The sequence below is a fragment of the Mirounga leonina genome, unplaced genomic scaffold, assembly GCF_011800145.1.
Source record: "Mirounga leonina isolate KUSES-001 unplaced genomic scaffold, KU_Mleo_1.0 Mir_454, whole genome shotgun sequence".
In the NCBI taxonomy this organism is placed as follows: Eukaryota; Metazoa; Chordata; class Mammalia; order Carnivora; family Phocidae; genus Mirounga; species Mirounga leonina.
Window position 1 is genome coordinate 8,387,128 of NW_023270763.1, and position 20,532 is coordinate 8,407,659.

The 20,532-nt window shown below is 52.4% G+C and overlaps 1 protein-coding gene across 3 annotated transcripts in view; it reads left to right on the forward strand.

Annotated features, from left to right (window-relative positions):
- CUX1 (cut like homeobox 1) overlaps positions 1-20,532 on the forward strand; it is a 352,323-nt gene that overhangs the window by 295,359 nt on the left and 36,432 nt on the right. Inside the window, exons 21-22 of one of the 3 annotated variants that reach the window (XM_034988568.1) lie at positions 14,883-15,185; positions 18,822-19,010. The exons of the other annotated variants lie outside the window; for them this stretch is intronic. Coding sequence (XP_034844459.1) covers positions 14,883-15,185; positions 18,822-19,010 — 492 coding nt within the window. The remainder of the gene's footprint in view (positions 1-14,882; positions 15,186-18,821; positions 19,011-20,532) is intronic. 3 annotated transcript variants of the gene reach the window in all.

Here is a 20,532-nt window from a genome sequence, read left to right on the forward strand (position 1 = left end):
CTTGAGGTTCAAGGAAGGGAGTTGCGTGCGTGCATACGTATAGCTAGGTAGGTAGGTAGGTACGTAGATCAGTATGTAGATACGATCTAGTAAACCACTGGATTTTTTTTTTTTTTTCCATTTTCCTTCCCTGAAGCTCATTTCATATTCACAGTTCCTTGGTGTGATTAATCTTTTTGCCCCAAGGGAAGGAAGGAGACTAGAGACAATCTAAAAGGGGCAGAAAAAAAAGGGGGGGGGGGACAGATTTCCCTGGATGCGACGTCAGTCATTACATTACAGAGAACAAGCGCGCTCCGCTTTGTACGCGAGAGCATTTGGTTACTGTAGCTAATAAGCTTCCACCCCGGCCTCAGATGGATTATTGCAAACTGTCTAAGCGATAGGGTGGCCCAGCCTCCTCGGATTAATTCTAAAACATCCAGCTTTTTTCCCAATGTGTCAGTCAGGGACTGTGGGTTCCAAGTCTTCTCCCCCCGTGGAGAATTCCATGGCTCCGTGTCACTGTTCTCAGTCAGCAGGGCATCAGCTGCCTCTTGAGGGGACAGCTGCTGCAGTGTCTTGAACGTGGGTGGTCTCACATGTGCCCCCTCGCTGACATGATGGCCACGGGCTGGGTGCTGTACGTGGCCTCATGCACCCAGGAGAGTCCCGTGGCCACAGCCCCTGGTGAGGGACAGGCTGACATTCCTTTGTAATATGCATAATGACTCTCGTTTTGTGCCCGTGAGATGACCAGGAAAATATGTCCAGGGTTTTAGCGCTTTGAACTCAGTAATAGGATTCTCATGCAGGCATTTGGATAGCGTGTTAATAGGAAAAGGAGGGGCTAGTTGCACCCCCCAGAAGATTCCATGGCACTGTCTAAAACTCATCATCCAGCGCCTTAGACTAGACTTGATTTGATTTTTTTTTCCCTTTTTCTTTTCTTTTTTTTTTGATCTTATTTATTTATTTGAGAGAGAGAAAGAGCATGAGCGGGGGGAGGGGCAGAGGGAGAAGCCGGCTGAGCAGGGAGCCCAACATAGGGCTCAATCCCAGGACCTGCGCCAAAGGCAGACGCTTAACCGACTGAGCCACCCAAGCGCCCCCTTCTCTTCTCATCAGAATAAATCGACAATAGTAACTGCTGGTTTTCTCCAGAAAGAATTACTCTAACTCCTGAAAAGATTTGTATATAACTGACTTATACACAGCCACAGACAACAGACAGACAAAGGAGAATTCTGGAAGGCCACGTGTTAACCAGAAAGTGCCCCTCCCTGAGCCAGCGGCTGCTGCTCGTCCTTGGACATGGGACTCAGCCTTGCGCGCCCGCTCATCCTCGCCAGGATGTGGTGACACGGTGGCTTTCAGAAGACTCCGTGCATTTCTTTCTTTCTTGGTTGAAACCTCCATGAGGATGCTTTTATTATATCAAGAATGCCATAATAAAGAAATAACTGCCTCTTCTAAGGTCAGAAGAGACAGGTTTCGGGATGCAGGTGCCTCCCTTCCTGTTGTCTGTCATCGGGCAGGTGTGGGCGCAGGCCCCGCAGTGCTGACGGGCCCCAGCGAGGGGCTGGGTCGTGCCGGGCCAAGGCGCCAGGGAGGAGGACATTACAGATAGAGCTCTGCGGGCGGGAGGGTCATAGCCGGGGAAGAATGTGCATGCACGGAACCTTTGCAAAAGGTGAGAAGCCCCTTGTTGAGAGGGCTTTTTTTTTTCCTTTTAAAATGACAGCGGGGGGGGGCGCCTGGGTGGCTCAGTTGGTTGAGCGACTGCCTTCGGCTCAGGTCATGATCCTGGAGTCCCTGGATCGAGTCCCGCATCGAGCTCCCTGCTCGGCAGGGAGCCTGCTTCTCCCTCTGACCCTCCCCCCTCTCATGTGCTCTCTCTCTCTCATTCTCTCTGTCTCAAATAAATAAATAAAATCTTAAAAAAAAAAAAAAAATGACAGCAGGGGGCGCCTGGCTGGCTCAGTTGGTGGAGCATGTGATTCTTGATCTCGGGGCTGTGGGTTTGAGGCCCACGTTGGGTGTAGAAATTACTTAAAAATAAAATATTTTTTAAAATAATAATAATAGGGGCGCCTGGGTGGCTCAGTCGTTAAGCGTCTGCCTTCGGCTCAGGTCATGATCCCAGGGTCCTGGGATCGAGCCCCGCATCGGGCTCCCTGCTCGGCGGGGAGCCTGCTTCTCCCTCTACCAACCTCTCCCCCTGCTTGTGCTTTCTCTCTCTCTCCCTAATAAATAAATAAAATCTTTAAAAAAATAAATAAAATAATACCAGAGTGACGGGAGGAAAGTGGATGCTGGGGGAATTTTGTCTCTCCTGTGTGTAACTGCTATTGTCGTGCTGGCCGGAGGCTTGTGTAGTAAGAAGGAAAGTGCAGACGCGGGACGGACAGAGGCGCCTTGCTCTTTCTGGGTGACCCTGGCGACCTGCCCCTGGCGGTGTTGGGCCTGGGATGCTGGCCTGCTGCCTCTCGTCCTGAAGTGCTGCTTCCCCCGCCGGTGGCTCTTTCTCGAGAGGAGGTGGGCCTGAGGAGTGTATGCTCCAGAGCCAGCCAGGCCTGAAACCCCCAGCCCCGGCAGGCCTTAGGGAACTTCCCACCAGGGCCTAGAAAGTTCCTTGCTCACCTTGGGTGCAGTGCCGTAACTTGTTCTTCCAAGAACGAGGGGTCTCCCCGTGCCTGCCAGGATGGTCCGGGAAACTGTGCTCTGTGCGTTTCCTTCTAATTAATGTCTTTCCAAAATTGTCAACCTTATCTCGGCTAAGCTCGGGTGAGAAGGGGTTTGCTTGTACTACAGCTAATCCTTCGAGAGTGACGAGATGCAGGCTGGGGCACAGCAAGCCCACAAGGGCCTCAGGGGGGGGCCCCCTCCCAGCCGGCACGCCACAGGACAGGAGGCTGTCCTCTCACAAATTCCCTCAAAATGTGACTCGTCGGGATCACCTCCCCCTCGTGCTCGTGCCCATGCTGCTTTTCAGCTCTCGTAGCCACTGGGACTATCGTGGGATTCGTCGCGGGGGACCAGTCACGTGAAGTGGCCCTACTACAACATTAACACAGGAGGGCAGGGGAGAGTGGAGGCCCAGCCCTGCCTGCCCTCCCCTGGAGCACGCTGTACCTGAAGGCCCCGCAGAGGCCTCCCTGGGCAGCCAGCACTGAGCAGGCAGGCCACTTGGGGTTTGCTCTCAAGCAGATATCGGCCTCACCGTTCCCGGGAAAGGCTTCTCTGGCATAAAGTGGGATTTGCCACCATGCCTCTACCGAAAGAAAGAGGGGAGAGAATTAGAGTAACTCAAAATAAGAGATTTATTTGACTTTCTTAAAAATTATGATTTGTGGGGTTTTCTTGAATAAACGAAGTGCACCATGATTATAAAAAGGCAAGATTTCGAAGGGCTTACACCCTTTTTTAAAAATAAGTCAACCACCTTCCCTAATCCCCCAGGTCCCCAACCGCCCTCCCCAGAGATGATCCTGTTCCCGGTTTCCTGTAGCCTGTCCCTATATCTAGATACTGTTCCACACAGAAGGGAGCATGCAGGCCTCAAGGTCCTGTGCCTTGCTCTTCTCAACTAGCAATATATGGTAGAGACTTTCTAGGCTAGTACACAAAGAATTTCCTCCTCCTCTTTTTACAGCCATAGGAAATCCCGTATCTGGATATATACCGTATTTCATTTAACCAATCACTAGTGAGAGAGATGTAAACTATTTTTTTTTAAAGATTTTATTTATTTATTTGAGAGAGAGAGAGAATGAGAGAGAGCACATGAGAGGGGGGAGGGCCAGAGGGAGAAGCAGACTCCACGCCGAGCAGGGAGCCCGATGCGGGACTCGATCCCGGGACTCCAGGATCATGACCTGAGCCGAAGGCATTCACTTAACCAACTGAGCCACCCGGGAGCCCGAGATGTAAACTATTTTTAACATGGGGCGCCTGGGTGGCTCAGTCGGTTAAGCGCCTGCCTTCGGCTCAGGTCATGATCTCAGGGTCCTGGGATCGAGCCCCACGGGGAGTCTGCTTCTCCCTCTCCCTCTGCCCCTCCCCCCCCACTTGTGCACGCACGCTCTCTCTCTGTAATAAATAAAATCTTTTTAAAAATAAATAAATAAATTACTTTTAACAGCAAAACCTAAGAAACTATCCCACAGTCAGCAGCCTCGAGCGTCCGTGAGCAGCCCTGAGACGAGGCAGGCTCGGCGGACTGCCAAGGGCTCATCTGGCCTCTGCCAATGAGCGGTTGTGTGGCCTCAGGCGAGTGACTCCATCTCTCTGAGTGTCGGTGTCTTCTATGAAGGAGAGAAGACAGTCCCTGTCCCCTGGGCTGTTGGGAGGTTTAAACAACTTTGTGTACAGAAGCCTCTGGAACAGGCTGGCACAGAGGAGACGCTACGTGAACCTTTACTTCTGCTGCTACAGCCAGTACCATTCTACGCCGCTTCGTGTGTGCGTGGAGAGCTTCAGGGTCATACACGTGCACACCCCAATGTCAGGCCTCTGGCTTTAAACCAGGAAAGAAGTCCAGCCACTCATTCCTTGGGTGGAGCTTTGTCGAGCGCAAACGTCGCTGGGTCGCCGCTGGCTCCACGGGCCTGCCAAAGGAGGACCCGCGCACAGCTCGCCAGACTCTTGGCTTCTCTGAAATGCCATCCGTCTTCGGAAGTTGCCCGTCCATCTACCATTGTGTAAAGCTGACCCCAAATCCTGAGCTTCCAGGATAAGCCTGCAGGTTATCGCTCATGCCATCTGGAGCAAACCGTTCTGGAACCAGGCCATCTTGTCAGGATATAGGGGTGACTGTCGGCACAGGTGAGCGACAATACCATCCCCCTCCGTGCCAGCACACCCCGACTCTCCTTTCGGAGAAAGCCCTTGCAGGCCCTGGTCACGGGCCTCTGGACACGTCTGCCTTCTCTCCCCTTTAGACTTTCTTTGGAAAACAGAATTTACAGTACATTGGGCATTCAGTGCAAGAAGCAAAAGTAGGTCATAGGAGCAAACGAGGACTTGGGTTTTCAGTGGTTTGGTTCTAGGGAAGGCTGAAGAAAGCTTAAATGCCTAAACATCTTCAAGTAGTTTTAAAAAGGTGGTAGGAATAAAATGAGGAAACTCATATATTTGTGTCTCTCATGTGCTGGGCACAGTGCTAACACCTTGAATCCTTCATCAGTAAGTGGAAATGATTTCCCCCATCTTACGGATGGAGAACACCAAGGCCCAGAGATGAGAGGTGATTTGGCCCCAGTCAAGAAGATGGAAAAGGCAAGAAGATGGTCCTGAGACCAGCGGCCCAGCTTGGGTCCAGGCGAGCTGTCACTCACGCCTGAGGGCTCAGTCCCCCCTGCCATGGGGGAGGGGTTGGTCCTTGGAACTATGCTCAGAGAGAAGTCAAGGCCACATTTCAAACCAGGGAACAAAACTGGGCTCAAATTACACATTTGAACAAATAGAAAAAAGCAGATCCAAGATAGAAGACAGTAAAAAATCCGATACCTCCGTTACCCTGGGATGCATCCCTTGCATTTCAGCCAGGAGCTGGGCAAGAGAAGAGGAGAGAACCCAGGGACAAGTCAGTGGCAGAGTCAGACCCAACTCTATGAAGTTTTGCGATGGAACATATATAATCCATCCGGCCCGTGACACGGGTCCATGCTGCTTTGAAACCCTTCCCATCTACATCCAAGGAAAATACACACGGTGGCCCAGGGCCCTCTCCCTTGCTGAAGGACAGACCCGCCCTTTGGCTGTCTTGCCCTCTCCCTGCTGGCGGCCCTGAGCTGGCCCGGCCTCCCCTGGCGCCCCAGCCCCATGCACGCTGGCCCTTGGGCCACGTCAGGGTCCTCACGAGGTGTGAGGAGGGCATCTCAGAGAGCGAGCCAGGAGACTCCATCACCGGCCTCATCTTGATTTTGTGTTTTGTTCTTCCCTTTGGAAGTGGATTCCCTAAATATAGCCCGAGTCTGAATTGGCAGATGTTGGATTTGTCCTTTACAAGAGGACCAAAATTAGTCTGTCATTTGGCACCTAAATAAGGCAGCCAAACTGCCTTTGTACCAACTTTGCGGCAAGGAGGGACTGAAGTTGCAGCATTTTGTCTGACAAGGAAACTTTCTTGGAAGCTGTTCGCAGCACCTCCGAAGCCCAAAGCTGGGGGGAGAGGGAGAGAGAGGACGCCGAGTCCAGAGGGCCGTGCCTTCCTCCTGGCTAGACCTGCTCGGCCCCGAGCTTCACGGTTAGCTTTGTTCCACGTGGTTGAAATACCTCCTGAAATCGGAAGAGAGAATCAATACTCCACCGAAACAGCAACCGGAGAGAACAGCCGTGGTTCCTCTGTTTTGAGGAGGAAAAGAACAATCTGTCCAGAGTGCCTGGAGCCGGGTGAGGAGATGGGCTCCCCAGGGGCAGCAGAAAGATGTTATAATCAATTACCACATCATAACACTGATGTATGATAATTACGGAGTGTTTCTCCTGAGATAGTGCTGCGTTTGGCTGGGATACAGTTCTTTCATGGTCCACTGCCTGATTAATATGCAAATAATAGGCTGATTGCATGATGAATGCAGAAAATGAGTTCGCTGATAACGTGAGCACTGAAGCGGGAAGATGATAAATTACTTTTACTGACTGTCCTACATTAAGTACCCTTTCTCAACAATTTCATCACAAATTAAGTAAAGCAGTATGGAGAGATTAGGAGGATGTGTAAAATAACGCACCTTAATAGCTTTCCTAGTACCGTCTCGGACGGCGGAGATGTTACTGGTTCTGCCCCGCACGACCCGGTGCCGGGTCGGCTCACCCACCCGCGTCCGGATGGAAAGCCGAGGCGCAGCCCACCACACCGGCCTGTTCGGCGGCTGCCGTCAGCCCTGGATCCTCTAAGGAACATTCCGTCACAGCCCAAACATCATTACCCACACGCCAGGCTGCCTGGCGGTGTTATTGAGAGGGGACGGGCTGCTCTTGGGGCGGACGCTCGAGCCTCTGCACAGATGGGCACTCCGAAGCCTGCGGTCCCCCAGGGTGCCTGGGGGAAGGAGAGCTTCTGAGCTGCAGGCCTAGAAGGCTCAGGAACAAAACCATATTCAAAACCACCTCTTCGAAGTCTGGGAAAATTAATTCCGCTCTCAACACAGCGTGTGTGACCTGTCCGCCAGGGAACATGGCTGTCGGTGAAGGCCAGGCAGGTTTGCCCAAAGCCAGAAAGGAAGCCTGGAGAAAGAGAGAGGACACGGGCGTGCGGGCGCACACGCTCACTCACGCTCACACAGTGATTAATCTTTGATTACAGCAAAGCAATTTAACTAGAGGGTTTGTTTTTTCCCATCTCGGTAATATATATTTAGACTGTTTGTATGACATACATTTTCTCTTAATGCACAGGGACGCATTGATAAGTGTTCATACACACAGCTGGTTCAGTAATAAGGTTATTGAAGGTAATTTGAAAGCATTATTTCTAAATCAGTATGGATCTGCAGAAAAGCTGGAAACCGGGTGAGCACCGAGCTCCTGAAGCAGGGCCAAGTGTGTCGCCCAGTGCAGCTTCTGCAGCTTTGCCAGGCTGAGTTCACTACAAAAGACGAATTGTAATTTAAGGAGCGTTTTTAATTTTCAACTGAATTAAATGAACGTTGAATTCCCAAACTCGCCTTTGATGTGCGTGTGCCCTTCAGAGCTTATAAAACATGCACTAGAAATATGAGGATCCCCGAGAGAGGGCAGACGGACGCCCCAAATCTTCCAGGCAGGACGGCGCCGCCTGGGTCAGCCCAGGATTGCAGAGAACGTCTCTCCCCCCATATGCTTTCCCAGTTTGGGGAGAAAAGAGAGTGAAAAACCACCTCGAGAGTGAGGGAAGTGCCCGGTTGCACAAGATGGTGTCTGATGGGAGGAGCCGAGCATCCGTAGATCTCCAGGTGACAGAGGCAACATGTCCCGCACCCCCGGGTGCTGTGCGCCCGGCTGAGGTGACCAGCTAAGGACGGTCCTGCCGCCTCCCACCGCGGGCCCACCGCCACTCCCAGACCCAAGAACTCAACACCCCCCTCCGATGAAATGCACCCAACCTTGGACTCAGCCTTGTCTCCCCAGAACTGCTCCCTTCAGTGACTAGCACCCCGCGCCCCCCTCGCCCGTCGTCTAAGCCAAAGTCTGGCAGCCCATCTCCATCCTTCTCTTCCTCTTACGCACCCTCCCAAACACGCTCATGTCCACGCACGCACACACGCACATAGGCGCACACACAGTTTCTATTTCCTAAGTGTCTCTCGGATTCTTTTGCTTCCCAGGCCCGTGGTCCCCACCCTGGAGCATGCCTCAGAGCCTTCTTTCCAGATGGCACATCCGGCTGCCCTCCGCCCCCCCCTCCCCCCAGGCTCAGCTTCCATGTCACGGTGACACCTGCCCCCCCCAAGCGCCCCCGCCCTGCTCTCGTCTCAGGGTCTTTGTGACCATGACTTGCTTCATGACATCTGCCCGGCTCCCCACTGTGCCCCATCCCCTAGCACCCTGCCTGGCACTTAGAAGGGCCCCCCACTGAATGAAAGACACAGGCCCTCTCTTCTTCAAGTGGCTTAGAGGTCACGTTTGGGGAGGTAAGCTATACATGGCCCAAGTTAAGTAACAACCTTACTTTTATGGGGGTTTTTTCCTTTGTTAATAAGTAAAGTATTTTGGCTTCTACGTCACTATGCGAGTTTCCTTGGACAAATTTTTAAAAATGTTTTGCTCACGCACATGCACAGCCCGGTACCTACTGTGCGCCAGAGATCTTGTCTCATCTGCCTGCCTTCTGTGCTGGCAGGGGGCCGGGTATATGAGGGAGGAAGCACTGATGTGCTGTGTTCCAGAAGAAACTAGGACCGACAGTCGTTTTCCCTTTCCTGGGACAGCAGGCGGTCCCACCCAGCCCGTCGGGCCCCTCCCCAGCTCTTCCTGCCCAAAACGTTGAACAGGTTACTCCTTTCTGCCATTGGGAAAAAGAAAAAGAAAAAACAAGGGATCTGGTAGGTTTGCTGAGATGTTCAGTGGTTTCAGGCAATGCCCGGACTGGCTCAGGGCCGGAGAGAGTGTTGCCAGCCCAAGGAGGGGGCAGGCAAGGCCTGGGTGTCGGTGTGGGTTGATGCTTGATTCCACCGCCCATTTGGGAATGGACCCTTCCTGCGGGTGGGGGAGACTGCCGGGGACCCTTGGGAATGGGACCTGGTGCGGCCCCTTCCCTTACTCCCCCATGGCGTCAGACTCAGGCCTCGGCCTTCGGGAAGAAGGCTGTTTTGTAGCGTGGACACGCCTTAGTATGTTATTAGGTTCCTTCTGTTCCTTTCTCAGTAGAAAATATCCAGGGGTGTAGAAAGTTCTGACATCTATTAAAGTATCCATGTATTTTGTTTCAAGCCCATGCTAATCCATCAAAAGGCTGCTCATGCTCAAAAACAAAAAACTCCACATTTTCTCTTGGCCTGGAGAAGTCGGCAGTGGTCCTAAGGGGCCGCGAGTGTCTGCTGTCTGACCCGGAGGCGGGGTTTGGGACTGAGGAGCCCGTCTAAACAGCCACCACCGCTGGGGCTGGGTTTGGCATTGGGGACATTGGTAAAGGGGTCTCACGTGACCGTGTGGGGTGGGTCTGATGGATTTCTGACAAAAATACAGGAGAGCAAATGAGCGTCACCGTGCACCTTTGAGGTGGAGAGGCTCAGGTTGGGGGGTGGGGGCTCTCCTAGAAGAAGGCAAGCGAGCCCCGACACAGCAGCTTGGGTTCAGCGGCTCCATCCCGGAACCCACATCTGAACTCCACTGAGAAGCATTGCAGACTGCTGGTCACCCTGTGGTGGCCTTCGAAGCTGTCAGCCCTGTCCACTGGGAAGGCCTCGAGCCGGGCAGGTCCTTCCAGGCCACCAGGGCTCCCGCTGGACCCAGGATGCCAGCACCAGGTGCCTCAGGACCTCTTGCACACCCTGGCCCCACCGTAGAGCCGCAGCTGGAGAGCCTGCCATCCCCCCTCTGGCTCCGTCTTCCACTCTGCCCCTCCCCCGTGCACCCCCTTTTCCTTGTCTCCTTGATTTCCTCCCTCGCTCCCATTTCCACGTGCCGGCCCCCGGCCATGCTGCTCCCCAGCCCTGTTCGGCAACCCCCCACCCCCCCAACTCCTCCCTCCTGTCTCCCATCTCCCCATACTTGTCTGTCTTTATAGTCACTTGGAATTTCCTGGCTTGGCAGGGGCTCAAAGCCTAAACTATGGACATAATGAAAAGTGGTGCATCAGACCAGCCACCAGTTAAATAATGTTTGGGTTCTTGTCAGAATGTCACAGAGTACCCTGTCATTTTGTTTCAGCAACTTGTCCTTCTGAATGCACAGTTCGCCTTATGGCATGCCAGCAGTAAAAATGTCACTTACAATAATTACTTTTTGGTGAAAATGCTTGCTGACTTCCTACCTTCAAGCTGTTTTTTACACAGTGGGGAGATAATAAGAAATGACTTTATCCTGACTGCTCAAATGAACACTAAATGGAATTTGGGTTATTATTACTGCAGATAGAGGGCCGGGTATGGAAATTTCAACGGTGGATCGGATAAACTGCAGGGAGATGTGTCTCTGGAAATTATGGCGGGTGAGCGTTTTCAACCGACTTCTGTTGAAAACTTAAGGCAGCTGTTGTTTGCCTGCTGTTTTTGGAATATAATATTTTTCATAATCCTTTTATAGTTCCTGGATGCCTCATGAATTTCGGAGGGCCTCAAGTCACTGCCTCTGCTCTCTGTATCTTACTAACCAAGCGACTCCTGTGCAAGATTCGAAGCTTTGCAAAAAAAAAAAAAAAAAAGTAATCCACATGGGTCACTTCTTAATGTAACACCTTAGTATTGCTGTCAATATCGGGTAGATGAGCTGTGTGCAGGGGCTTTCCCAGTATGCAAATTGCCCGTTTTCGATTGGCCCAGCCCTGCTGTCTGAGGGCGCCGCCAAAGCAAAATGGGTGTCTGATTTCTCTTATCCCCAGTGCCCAGCGGGCTGCATGGCACAGAGTAGGCGCTTTCAGAATGCCTGAGTGAGCGAGCGAGCAAATGAATGAATGAAGGGCAGGCACGCGGCTACTCCAGTGACTGCCAGACAAAGGGTGGGTGGAAACACGGAGGCTTTCCACTCTCAGCCTGGTTCAGATCCTTCACCCACGTGACCTGGACAAGTCATATTGCCTGTCTGTGCCTTGGTTTCCCCGCCTGGAGTGCGGAGAATCGGATGCAGCCGTGCGTAAACGCCCTCCGTTTATCACTGGGTACTACGTGCATTCTGGTTCCCTTCCCTAATCCCAGTAGTGGGTTGGCTCTTGGGTGCTGGCCATCCCGTTTTTGAGATTCATGCATGGTGACATATGGATTGTAGAGCAATCGTGTCCTGGAAGGCAGGCCCAGTCGTGCTGCCACGAATGGACACCCGGTTTCGGGCCCCACCGTACGGGTGGGCTGTTCTGAATACAGAACATCTGACTGGTTCTTGGCTGTGTCACCAGACAGGGCATCTTAAGTCTGTCAAAGGAGGGAAATGGATATACCTGCCTCACACTGAGGTCCTTGTGAGGAGCGCGGTTGGTCATTCTCGTGAGCCCTAGCCCAGGGCCTGGCATGCAGGGAGTGCATGAGAAATGGTGTTAGCTTACATAGGAGCTACTCTAACGAATGATGATAAAATAAGGCTTCTTTTTTTATTTATTTGAGAGAAGAGAGCATGAGCTGGGGGAGGAGCAGAGGGAGAGGGAGAAGCAGACTCTGCACCGAGCATGGAGCATGACGTGGGCCTTGATCTCACGACCCCGAGATCATGACCTGAGCCAAAACTAAGAGTTGGACAGTTAACCGACTGAGCCACCCAGGCGTCCCAACAAATACATTTCAATACAATTTAATAACCGCTTTTAAAAACAAAACAAACAAACCCATCAAATTCAGGTTGTGTTTCTTAGCACCAGCCATGTGGGAGGTTCAGTCCTCACTGCAACACTGTTGGCATTTTCCAGATGAGGAAGCCAGATGTCCCAAGAAGTTGTGAATGTCATTCCTGTGAACACAGCCAGCTAGTAGAGGTAGCCCCATCCCCGAGTTCATATCTTAATGCCAAGCCCAGGACTCCTGCTTTTTTTTTTTTAATTATTTTTAATTACATGGAGTGGAAGAAAGCCTTATTCCTTCACCTTCGGAAAGTATTGCTTTAGACCGAAGCCTCTGTTTACTGATACTTGGAAAACAAAACAAAAAAAAGTAATATTTCTTCTTTTTTTGGACAACATCTCTTGTTCTGTCAAGATGGCCAAGGACAGGCAACCACATGTCCTTCCTGCACCCAGGGGCGGGACCGCCTTGCGGGGGGCTCTGGAGCTTGTTTCTGGCTTGGCTTTGGTTACTGAGTTTGCTGGTTCGGGTGCTGGAGCTGGGTGCTTACTGGAAACAGCTTTCTAAAGAAATGACTCTTTCTGGGCACCTGGCTGGCTCAGCCAGTTAAGCGTCTGCCTTCGGCTCAGGTCATGATCCCGGGGTCCTGGGATCAAGCCCCACATCAGGCTCCCTGCTCAGCAGGGAGTCTGCTTCTCCCTCTCCCTCTGCCTCCCTCTCTCTGTCTCTCATGAATAAATAAATAAAAACCTTAAAAAAAAAAAAAATAGAAGTGACTCTTTCCACAGTGATGTTCTCAGCATGAGAACTCATGGGGTCTCCAATGGGGCCATTTGCTCTTGCATCTGTCCATGCCTATCCAAACATGGGGGGCCTGATTCTGCTTTCCATGAGCTGAGAGCGCAGTGGTTATCTGTGTGCACATGTGTCTGTCCGTGAATAACATCCCCCAGAAAGAGCACTCAGCTTCGACTTGTCTGTTACATTTAGACCCAGACTCAGAGCAGAGTCCAATGCACACCAGCCCGGCAGCACACGCCCGGTACCTTTCAAGGCCGAGGTGGGGTTTTGATCTTAAGGGCTTTGAGCCGGGAGCTCCATCTCGGCTGACGCCGCACAAAATGGGAAGCACCAGGGCAGTGGCTCCGTGCGGTCTGTCAGGCAGGCAGCCATGCTTTTGACCTTGCTGTGGGTTACAGGACACAAACCTGAGAAGGAATCTGTTTATCATGTGGGGATTCATACCATCCTTGACAGTCTGCAGTGAGCAAGATGGATGATCTGCCAAATCGGTCCCTCGCATGGGTGAATCAGGGCAAATTTACAGTACAATTTCTTTGCTGCTTCAGATACAAAAATAACATTTGCTGGGTTTTATATCCAGTTGTATGATGACCTGGAGGTGAGCAGAGAGAAGAAATCCGATTTGTAGGATTCATATTGCCTTAAAGATTTATATGGATCATTTCTGCTGTTTACGCCTATCTCTTTTACATCTTTCACAAACCAGTGGGTTGTGGGTTTTTTTTTAAGCCAGATTTTCGAGGTTGAGAACACAGGTTTATGTGATGGTGGAACTCTGTTCCTGCTTAGGACAATAAACAGGTTTATCGGTTGAGTTGCAGTTGTTTTATTTGGGATTTTATCTTTCTAGGTGTTTATATGAAAGAGCCCTTGTATTCGGAATACGTTTCCCATCCTCTTGAGTTCAGAGTAGGCTGTTATCCTGGATATGGTATGTCCAGGAAGGGATACCCCATGTCTGTGTCCATCTGAAATTCAGTCATCACTCAGTGTTAACATTTTGTTTCATCAGGTAGTGAGTATTTGGGGAGGGGGGCGCCCGTGTGTACTGATGTTCCGTGAGTGGCCTGCTTTCTGAAACATCATCTCTCTGGGGCCAGAGAACCCATGTGAAGACACCTGGCCTGGCCCCTCACACATGGTGCCGTGCGGTCTTACCATGTACCCTGCTTGATGGGGGGGCTGGGGAGGGGTCGGGGGAGACCATACCAGACCCCAAGCCATCGGCAGATTTTACCTCATGGGTAGGACCACGGTGCTAAATCACTCTGCACTTTCCTTCCGGACACAACCTCTCTCTGTATCTGGTAATTGGGAAATGGCCAAAGCCTTTATTCCAGACATCCCAAAACTAAAATGGATGCTGGGTTTCACGGGTGAGGCTGACAGGGAGACCAGAAGGGACCGCTCCCCAACAGAGCCCAGAGCCTGGGCACCTGCGATGGGACAGAGACCCTTCTTAAGAAGGGAGAGCATGGAGACCTGGCTGCCACCCTGGCCCCATCTCTCCCGGCAGTGGCCACAGCATGGGTGGCGTAGATAAACAGAGCTCCGCCTTCAAACTCGCGTCCTAGCGTTTGACGGGGAACAGAGTGGGTGCTCCTCTTCTGTCGGTTCCCTCCAGCTGGGTGCTATGGAGCCCTCCGGGGTCACAGCAAGAACCCACATGAAGTCCCGGGACTCAGTCCTGGGCCCCCCAGCTGGGGCCAGCCGCCGAGACCTTATGCCTCCTCTTCGAGGGTCTTCATAACCATGGTGGCCACGCCCTGTGGGCAGCCCTCATTTAAAAGAACCCACCCATTCATTTTGTTCTGGAAATTATGGACAGAATAAATCTGCAAATTATAAGTTAGCCAAGGTCCTTCTGAATTAGGGAACGAGGGGGTCCCATTGGAAGAAAATCACGACTGCGTGAGCCTGTGGTTCATAGGACAGCAGTTTCTCAACAGAATGCCCTTACATTGGGCCTTCAGAAACCTTTCGTTTAACCCCCGAGTTTTTCTTCTGTTGCCGTTACGTTTTATTCTGTAAGACAACATTAGAGGTTTCTCCCAGCCTTAGAACCATAGCTGCCATGCTGTATGCTTGCACGGGCATTTCACTGATACTTCCTAGGTAAGGAAAGTAGACGTGCGCCGTGAAAGACAGCTATTTTCAGCCCCGGATTGTCGTGTGCTTTAATTACAGAAAGCACTCCAAAGACCTCTGCCAGCTGCAGCCCTGCACCCGAGTCACCGATGAGCTCTAGCGAATCCGTCAAGAGTTTGACTGAGCTGGTCCAACAGCCCTGTCCCCCCATTGAAACGAGTAAGGATGGCAAACCACAAGAGCCCAGTGACCCACCTGCCTCAGACTCCCAGCCCACCACCCCTCTGCCTCTTTCCGGACACTCGGCCCTCAGCATCCAAGAGCTGGTAGCCATGTCTCCAGAGCTGGACACCTACGGCATCACCAAGAGAGTCAAGGAGGTGCTGACGGACAACAATCTCGGTAGGTTCCCCCCCTGGCTGCCAAGTCGGGGGTGCCAGGTTGCTTCCTGTTGGTTTCTGGAGGGATGGGTGGAGGGCACTCAGGCTGAGCCAGCCAACAGGTTTAAACGTTGATAAGCTACCTCTAAGAACATACAGTGCCCTCCGGCTGTGAACACAAGGGCTCCTGAGGGCGGTCAGTCCCGGCCTGCTCCTGCCCCCGCCCCCCCGCCACAGCGCCCCCACTGGGACCTCTTAGCGGATACCCATGCGGCTGGAGCGGACTCACGCCAGGTGCTGAGACCGCCTGACTGGGGCATGCCCGGTGGAACTCCCGGTCCTCGAGGGCACCAGCGCTGGGCCCGAGCAGCGTCAGCCCAGCCCATCCCATGGCGTGTTGGGAGAGTCCCCAGACTGGGTTCATATCCCAGTTCTTCCTCTTGCTCTGTCCGTCATCCTGAGCAAGCTACTCTCGGAGCCTCCCCTGTACCTCTGGGACAGCAGTGCCCGACTTAGGCCTGTTGAGTAGCACCCTGCCTGCAGCTAATAGTCCATTATTGTCCCCACCTCTCCTGCCTGATGATGCCGGCTCCCTTCCCCAGGCCCTCCACTGGGAGGCAGTAGAGAGCTCCTACGGAACTGAGTTCGCCACTCCTCCCTCGAGGGTTCACCGCAAACCCAGGCGGTTAGCTTCGTGCATGCCCCACCCGAGGCGGCTCTCCCCTGAGGGCTCTGTGGCACAGTCAGTAGCTGTGATGCTAGGAATATTAGAGCATTTGGTCATTTTAAACCTTTGTGCTCCTGTGGTTCAGTAGGGACCACATGGGGTTCTCCAGGCTTGGCCACCCAGAGACTGGAAACAGCCACTCCCCAAACACTTAATGTGGGCCTTGAACTCATGACCCTGAGATCAAGACCTGAGCTGAGATCAAGAGTCAGAAGCTTCACCGACTAAGCCATCCAGGCGCCCCAAGTCCCCCAAACGCTTCTGTCCTTACTTCCCAAGTGTAGATGTCAATTAAGGAGCACTGTTCTATGCGGTACATGTTATGACAACCCCGAAGAGTGGCTGGAATTTGCAGAGGGGCCTTGCATGTCTGTTTTTCCCAGGGGATAGGAAAAGAAGGGAGTAGCAGTGAAGTGAGTTTCAGGGAAGTGTGTGTGGTGACTTCACAGCTCTGAGGCTCGGCGGCCAGCTTGCCTGGTTAAGGTCCTCTGTCCCACTGCTTACGCAAAACAGAACAAGAGAAAAAGTAATGTCAACTGAGAATGTTTTTAATTAAGTTAATTCAAAGAAATAAAATTTAGCTGTTGATTTTTTTAAATGGCCGTGAAGTCCCGCATGTTCATCAATGATTGAAATACGCAGGGATTCCTAGACACAGGTCATCCCCTACCTTACAGTCTTATCACGACTCCAGAGAAGCAGGCCCGATAGATTATTGCTGCCCACTCCCTTATAGGAAGTGTTGTTTCTGTAGTCATGGGCAAGCAGCTGAAGAAAACTCCCTTTAAACCACTGAGAAGGGGCGCCTGGGTGGCTCAGTCGGCTAAGCATCTGCCTTGGGCTCAGGTCACAGTCTCAGGGTCCTGGGATCGAGCCCCGCATCGGGCTCCCCACTCAGCGGGGAGTCTGCTTCTCGCTCTCACTCTGCCTCAGTGCACTCTGTCTCTCTCTCTCTCAAATAAATAAATAAAATCTTTTTTAAAAATAGACAAATAAGCCACTGAGAAGTTGCAAGATCACAGCTGTGAGGTCATAACATTAAAATCTCATCCTTGGCCTTCCCATCCCTGTTTCCATCCTTGCTGGAGTTCTGGCTGGTGTTGGTCGTGTGCCACCACAGTAGAACCCCACTGGCCTGTCGAACTCCCATTTTCAAATGCTGTGAAGCACAAAATCAGGGGTGAAACTTTCCACCCCAGAGAGAGAGAGGACTTCCTCCTCTCGGAGCAGGAACTTCCGGAAGAGCTCCCTAGCAGTGCCACCACGGAGCTGAGAAGCACTCTCGGTGGTTGCTATAGCTGGTCTTAGCTTTTCCAGGGTGGAAGCTGCCTCCCCTGCTGGGGTCTCTCAGTGGAGTAATGGGCACGGAGGGGGCCAAGTTATAGCTGAATAATGCAGCTATAAGGCCCAGGCATCCTCTTCACTTCTGACTTGAGATCTTGACATGTTCATGGGTCATTCTCTTGAAATCATAAGCAGAGTGCACGTGTGCGCACATTTTATCGGGTAAGGGTCAGTAGCTTTCTTCAGGTTCTCAAGTAGGTCCATGACCCAAAAATGATTGAGAGTTGCTGCTATGAAACCTCTAGAAGTAATAAAAATTTCCAAGAATATTCATATGATTTCCTCTCCTCCCCCACCCCCCCCAACAAGGTGGGTCAAGCAAGTAATAACCAGCTGTTTATTACATCTATCACTTTCCTGAACATAGCGAACTCCTTGGTGGTGTTTCTTGCAGACGGAGGGCGTGAGCCTGTCTGTCATCCACGGTCACCCTGCCACGGAGGGGCAGAGCTGCTCTGGGCCCGGGGGTCATGTTCCCTACGCTTTGTGGCACCAAACACTGGCCTGTCTGATCCCAGTCTTCATTTCCACCTAATAAGTCCTATTATTCACCTTCTCCCATCTGGTCGCTCAGGTTGTCCCTGATTTCTCATTTGCGCCTTCAAAAGTGCCGGCTCCTCTTAACCTGCAGCTGAATGGCTCTCAGAGAAGAGACATTTTCTTTTTAAGCCTCTGACGAACATGGCCAACCTGGGGCCGCTCTGCTCTCCAGAGCAGAATTCCCTCTGATCAGCCTGGGGAGCAGGCTGCCCACCACGGTCTCGGAGAAAAGGCATCGAGGAAGGGGTTTTGATCCCCTTTGAGCTCCAGTCAGCAGAGGCAGCTTAGACTGCGGGAATAGACTTTAGAATTGGAAATGGCCTGCTTTTCAGAAAAACAGAGCTGAGGGGCTCTTTCTCCTTCTCTTTCCTGCTGTGACCTTGGGTCAAGTGGCCTGTTTTCTCAGCAAGACCGGATAACCTTGCTAATCGTGAAAGGAGCCAGACAGCCCTGTGGTTTGAGGTTGTATAAGAGAGGGCTCCCCGTGTGCTACTTAACCTCCCGAGCTTGGGTGAGGGATTAACCACCTCTGATAAGCGCCGCAGGTGTGTTATCCAGGCCTCAGTACATCCAAAGCCTGGAGGCTTTTTTGAGAGAAACATTGTCGTGTGCCCACAGAATGCAGGAGTAATACTGACTCCATCATCAGTGGAGTTTGTCACAAGTCTGGTTGAAGAAATGCTTTTTAAAAAAAAAAAAAAAAAAAGATTTTATTTATTAGAGAGCATGCGTGAGCAGGAGAGAGAGGGAGGAGAGAGACTCTCAAGCAGACTCCGCACCGAGTGCAGAGCCCACCATGGGGCTCCATCCCACAACCTCGAGATCACGACCTAAACCAAAACCAAGAGTCAGCCCCTTAACCAACTGAGCCACCCAGGGCGCCCCTGAAGAAATGCTTCTAGAAAGTGCTTGCTCCGAGGCAGCCCCCGGCTGGCCAGACTCCAGGGTTTCAGACCCTGTGTCTGACTTTAACGTTGGCTCATACTTGTCCTTCCAGATCCCTCGGTCTCCGTCGTAATGTCTCTCTCGGTTCTGTTTTCTCACCAGGTCAGCGCTTATTTGGGGAGACCATCTTAGGGCTCACCCAAGGCTCTGTCTCCGATCTCCTTGCTCGCCCAAAGCCCTGGCACAAGCTCAGTCTGAAGGGACGGGAGCCCTTTGTCCGTATGCAGCTATGGCTGAATGACCCCAACAACGTGGAGAAGCTGATGGACATGAAACGCATGGAAAAGAAAGGTAAGCCCCACCGCCCACTCTGGCCAGTTGCCTTCTCATCTACGAATGCGCCGTTTCTTTTGAAGCCTATGTGCAGAGCTGGTGAGAGACATTGATCTGTGGTCAGGCAGGGCAAAGGGATTTTTGACAATCATCAACTGACGAGGACCTACGAGGCCTGGGAAGATTTGTGACTTTTTCTCCCCAGCAGACTGAACCCAAAATATATTTTGGCGTTGGGGGGCACCCGGACAGTTCCTTACAGTCGCCCTGGTGGTCACTGTACCCTTTTTCTTCTTGTAAGGCCACCAAGAGGTGAACATCACAGCACTCGGTGGTGGTGGCCCATTTGTATATTGTCTTTGTCTTGGCAGGTCCATGGGGCAATTCGTCTCGTGCACGTGTTTCACGTGCCAGGGCCCTCCGTATCGTATCTTATTGGCGAGATCATTCATAAACACATTTGTAGATAAGAAAACTTGGGTTTAGAGAAGTTGGGCACCTTCATTAAGGTCACCCAGCCTGGAAAACAGAAGAGCGAATTCCTGCCAGAGCAGGTCTCTCTCGCTGTTACTTTATGGTCTGTGGGGCTCTGCAGGCCTCAGCCCCCTTGAGGGCCAAGTGCGGCTCTTCTTTCTATATGCATCTGGAGCCCTCTCGAATGCTGACCAGCCTTCTTCGGGCACCTTGGTGGTGCAAAGTAATGTCTGCTCTGTCCCCTCATTTGCACTCCTACCTGCGGCTCCTCGCTCGTGGGTCCTCCCCTCAGAGGGCACAGTGCTGTAAGCTCACGAAATGGCCGAATCAGAATCCCTTAGATGTGGAGGCGAGGCACCACGCGCCTGTGTGGCCGGGGCGTGTCTGAGCCAGGGGCTGGGCACGGAGCCCGGGCCTACATCCTCTGAGTTCACCAAGAGAGCCTGCTGCTCACGGCCGGCCTGGTGGCACGTTTGTCACCCAGCCAGGGCAAGGGCCAGAGCTCCAGGAGGAAGTGAGCATCTCTGGTGTTTCCTCCGAGAGCTCCGTGGGGTCAGGCCTCCTGTTCACCAGGTGCTGTGCTGAGACCTCACACAGTCCCCCCCCCGCCCAGCTCTGTCCAGTGTAGGCGCATTCTCCAGGAAAGATGGGGCTCTGGCGTTATGAGACTTGCCTGATATCAACCACTGGCAGAAGGAGGAAGGAGGGAGCAGGAATCCAGAATCACAGGCCGGCCGACTCTGGAGCCGGTGCTTCTGATGTGTGTTGTGCTCCCTTGTGCCCGGAGCCTGCCACCCTGGGACCAGTGGGCCCACGCAGAGGCCTTCCACTGCACGCAGGGCCCTCCGGTGGACTCCGGCCTGCCCTCCGGGGTGCAGACCAAGGCCCTGACACAGTCCACAGCCCTTTGGGCGGCCACAGATGCCTGGTGCCACATAACCCCCAAAAGTTTTTTAACTTTCTACCTTGGGAAATTTCAAACCAAAAAGCAGAATGGTACCATGAACCCAGTACATCCATTACCGAGTTTCAGCGGTTATCAGTGCCCACCCAAGCAATGTGAAAA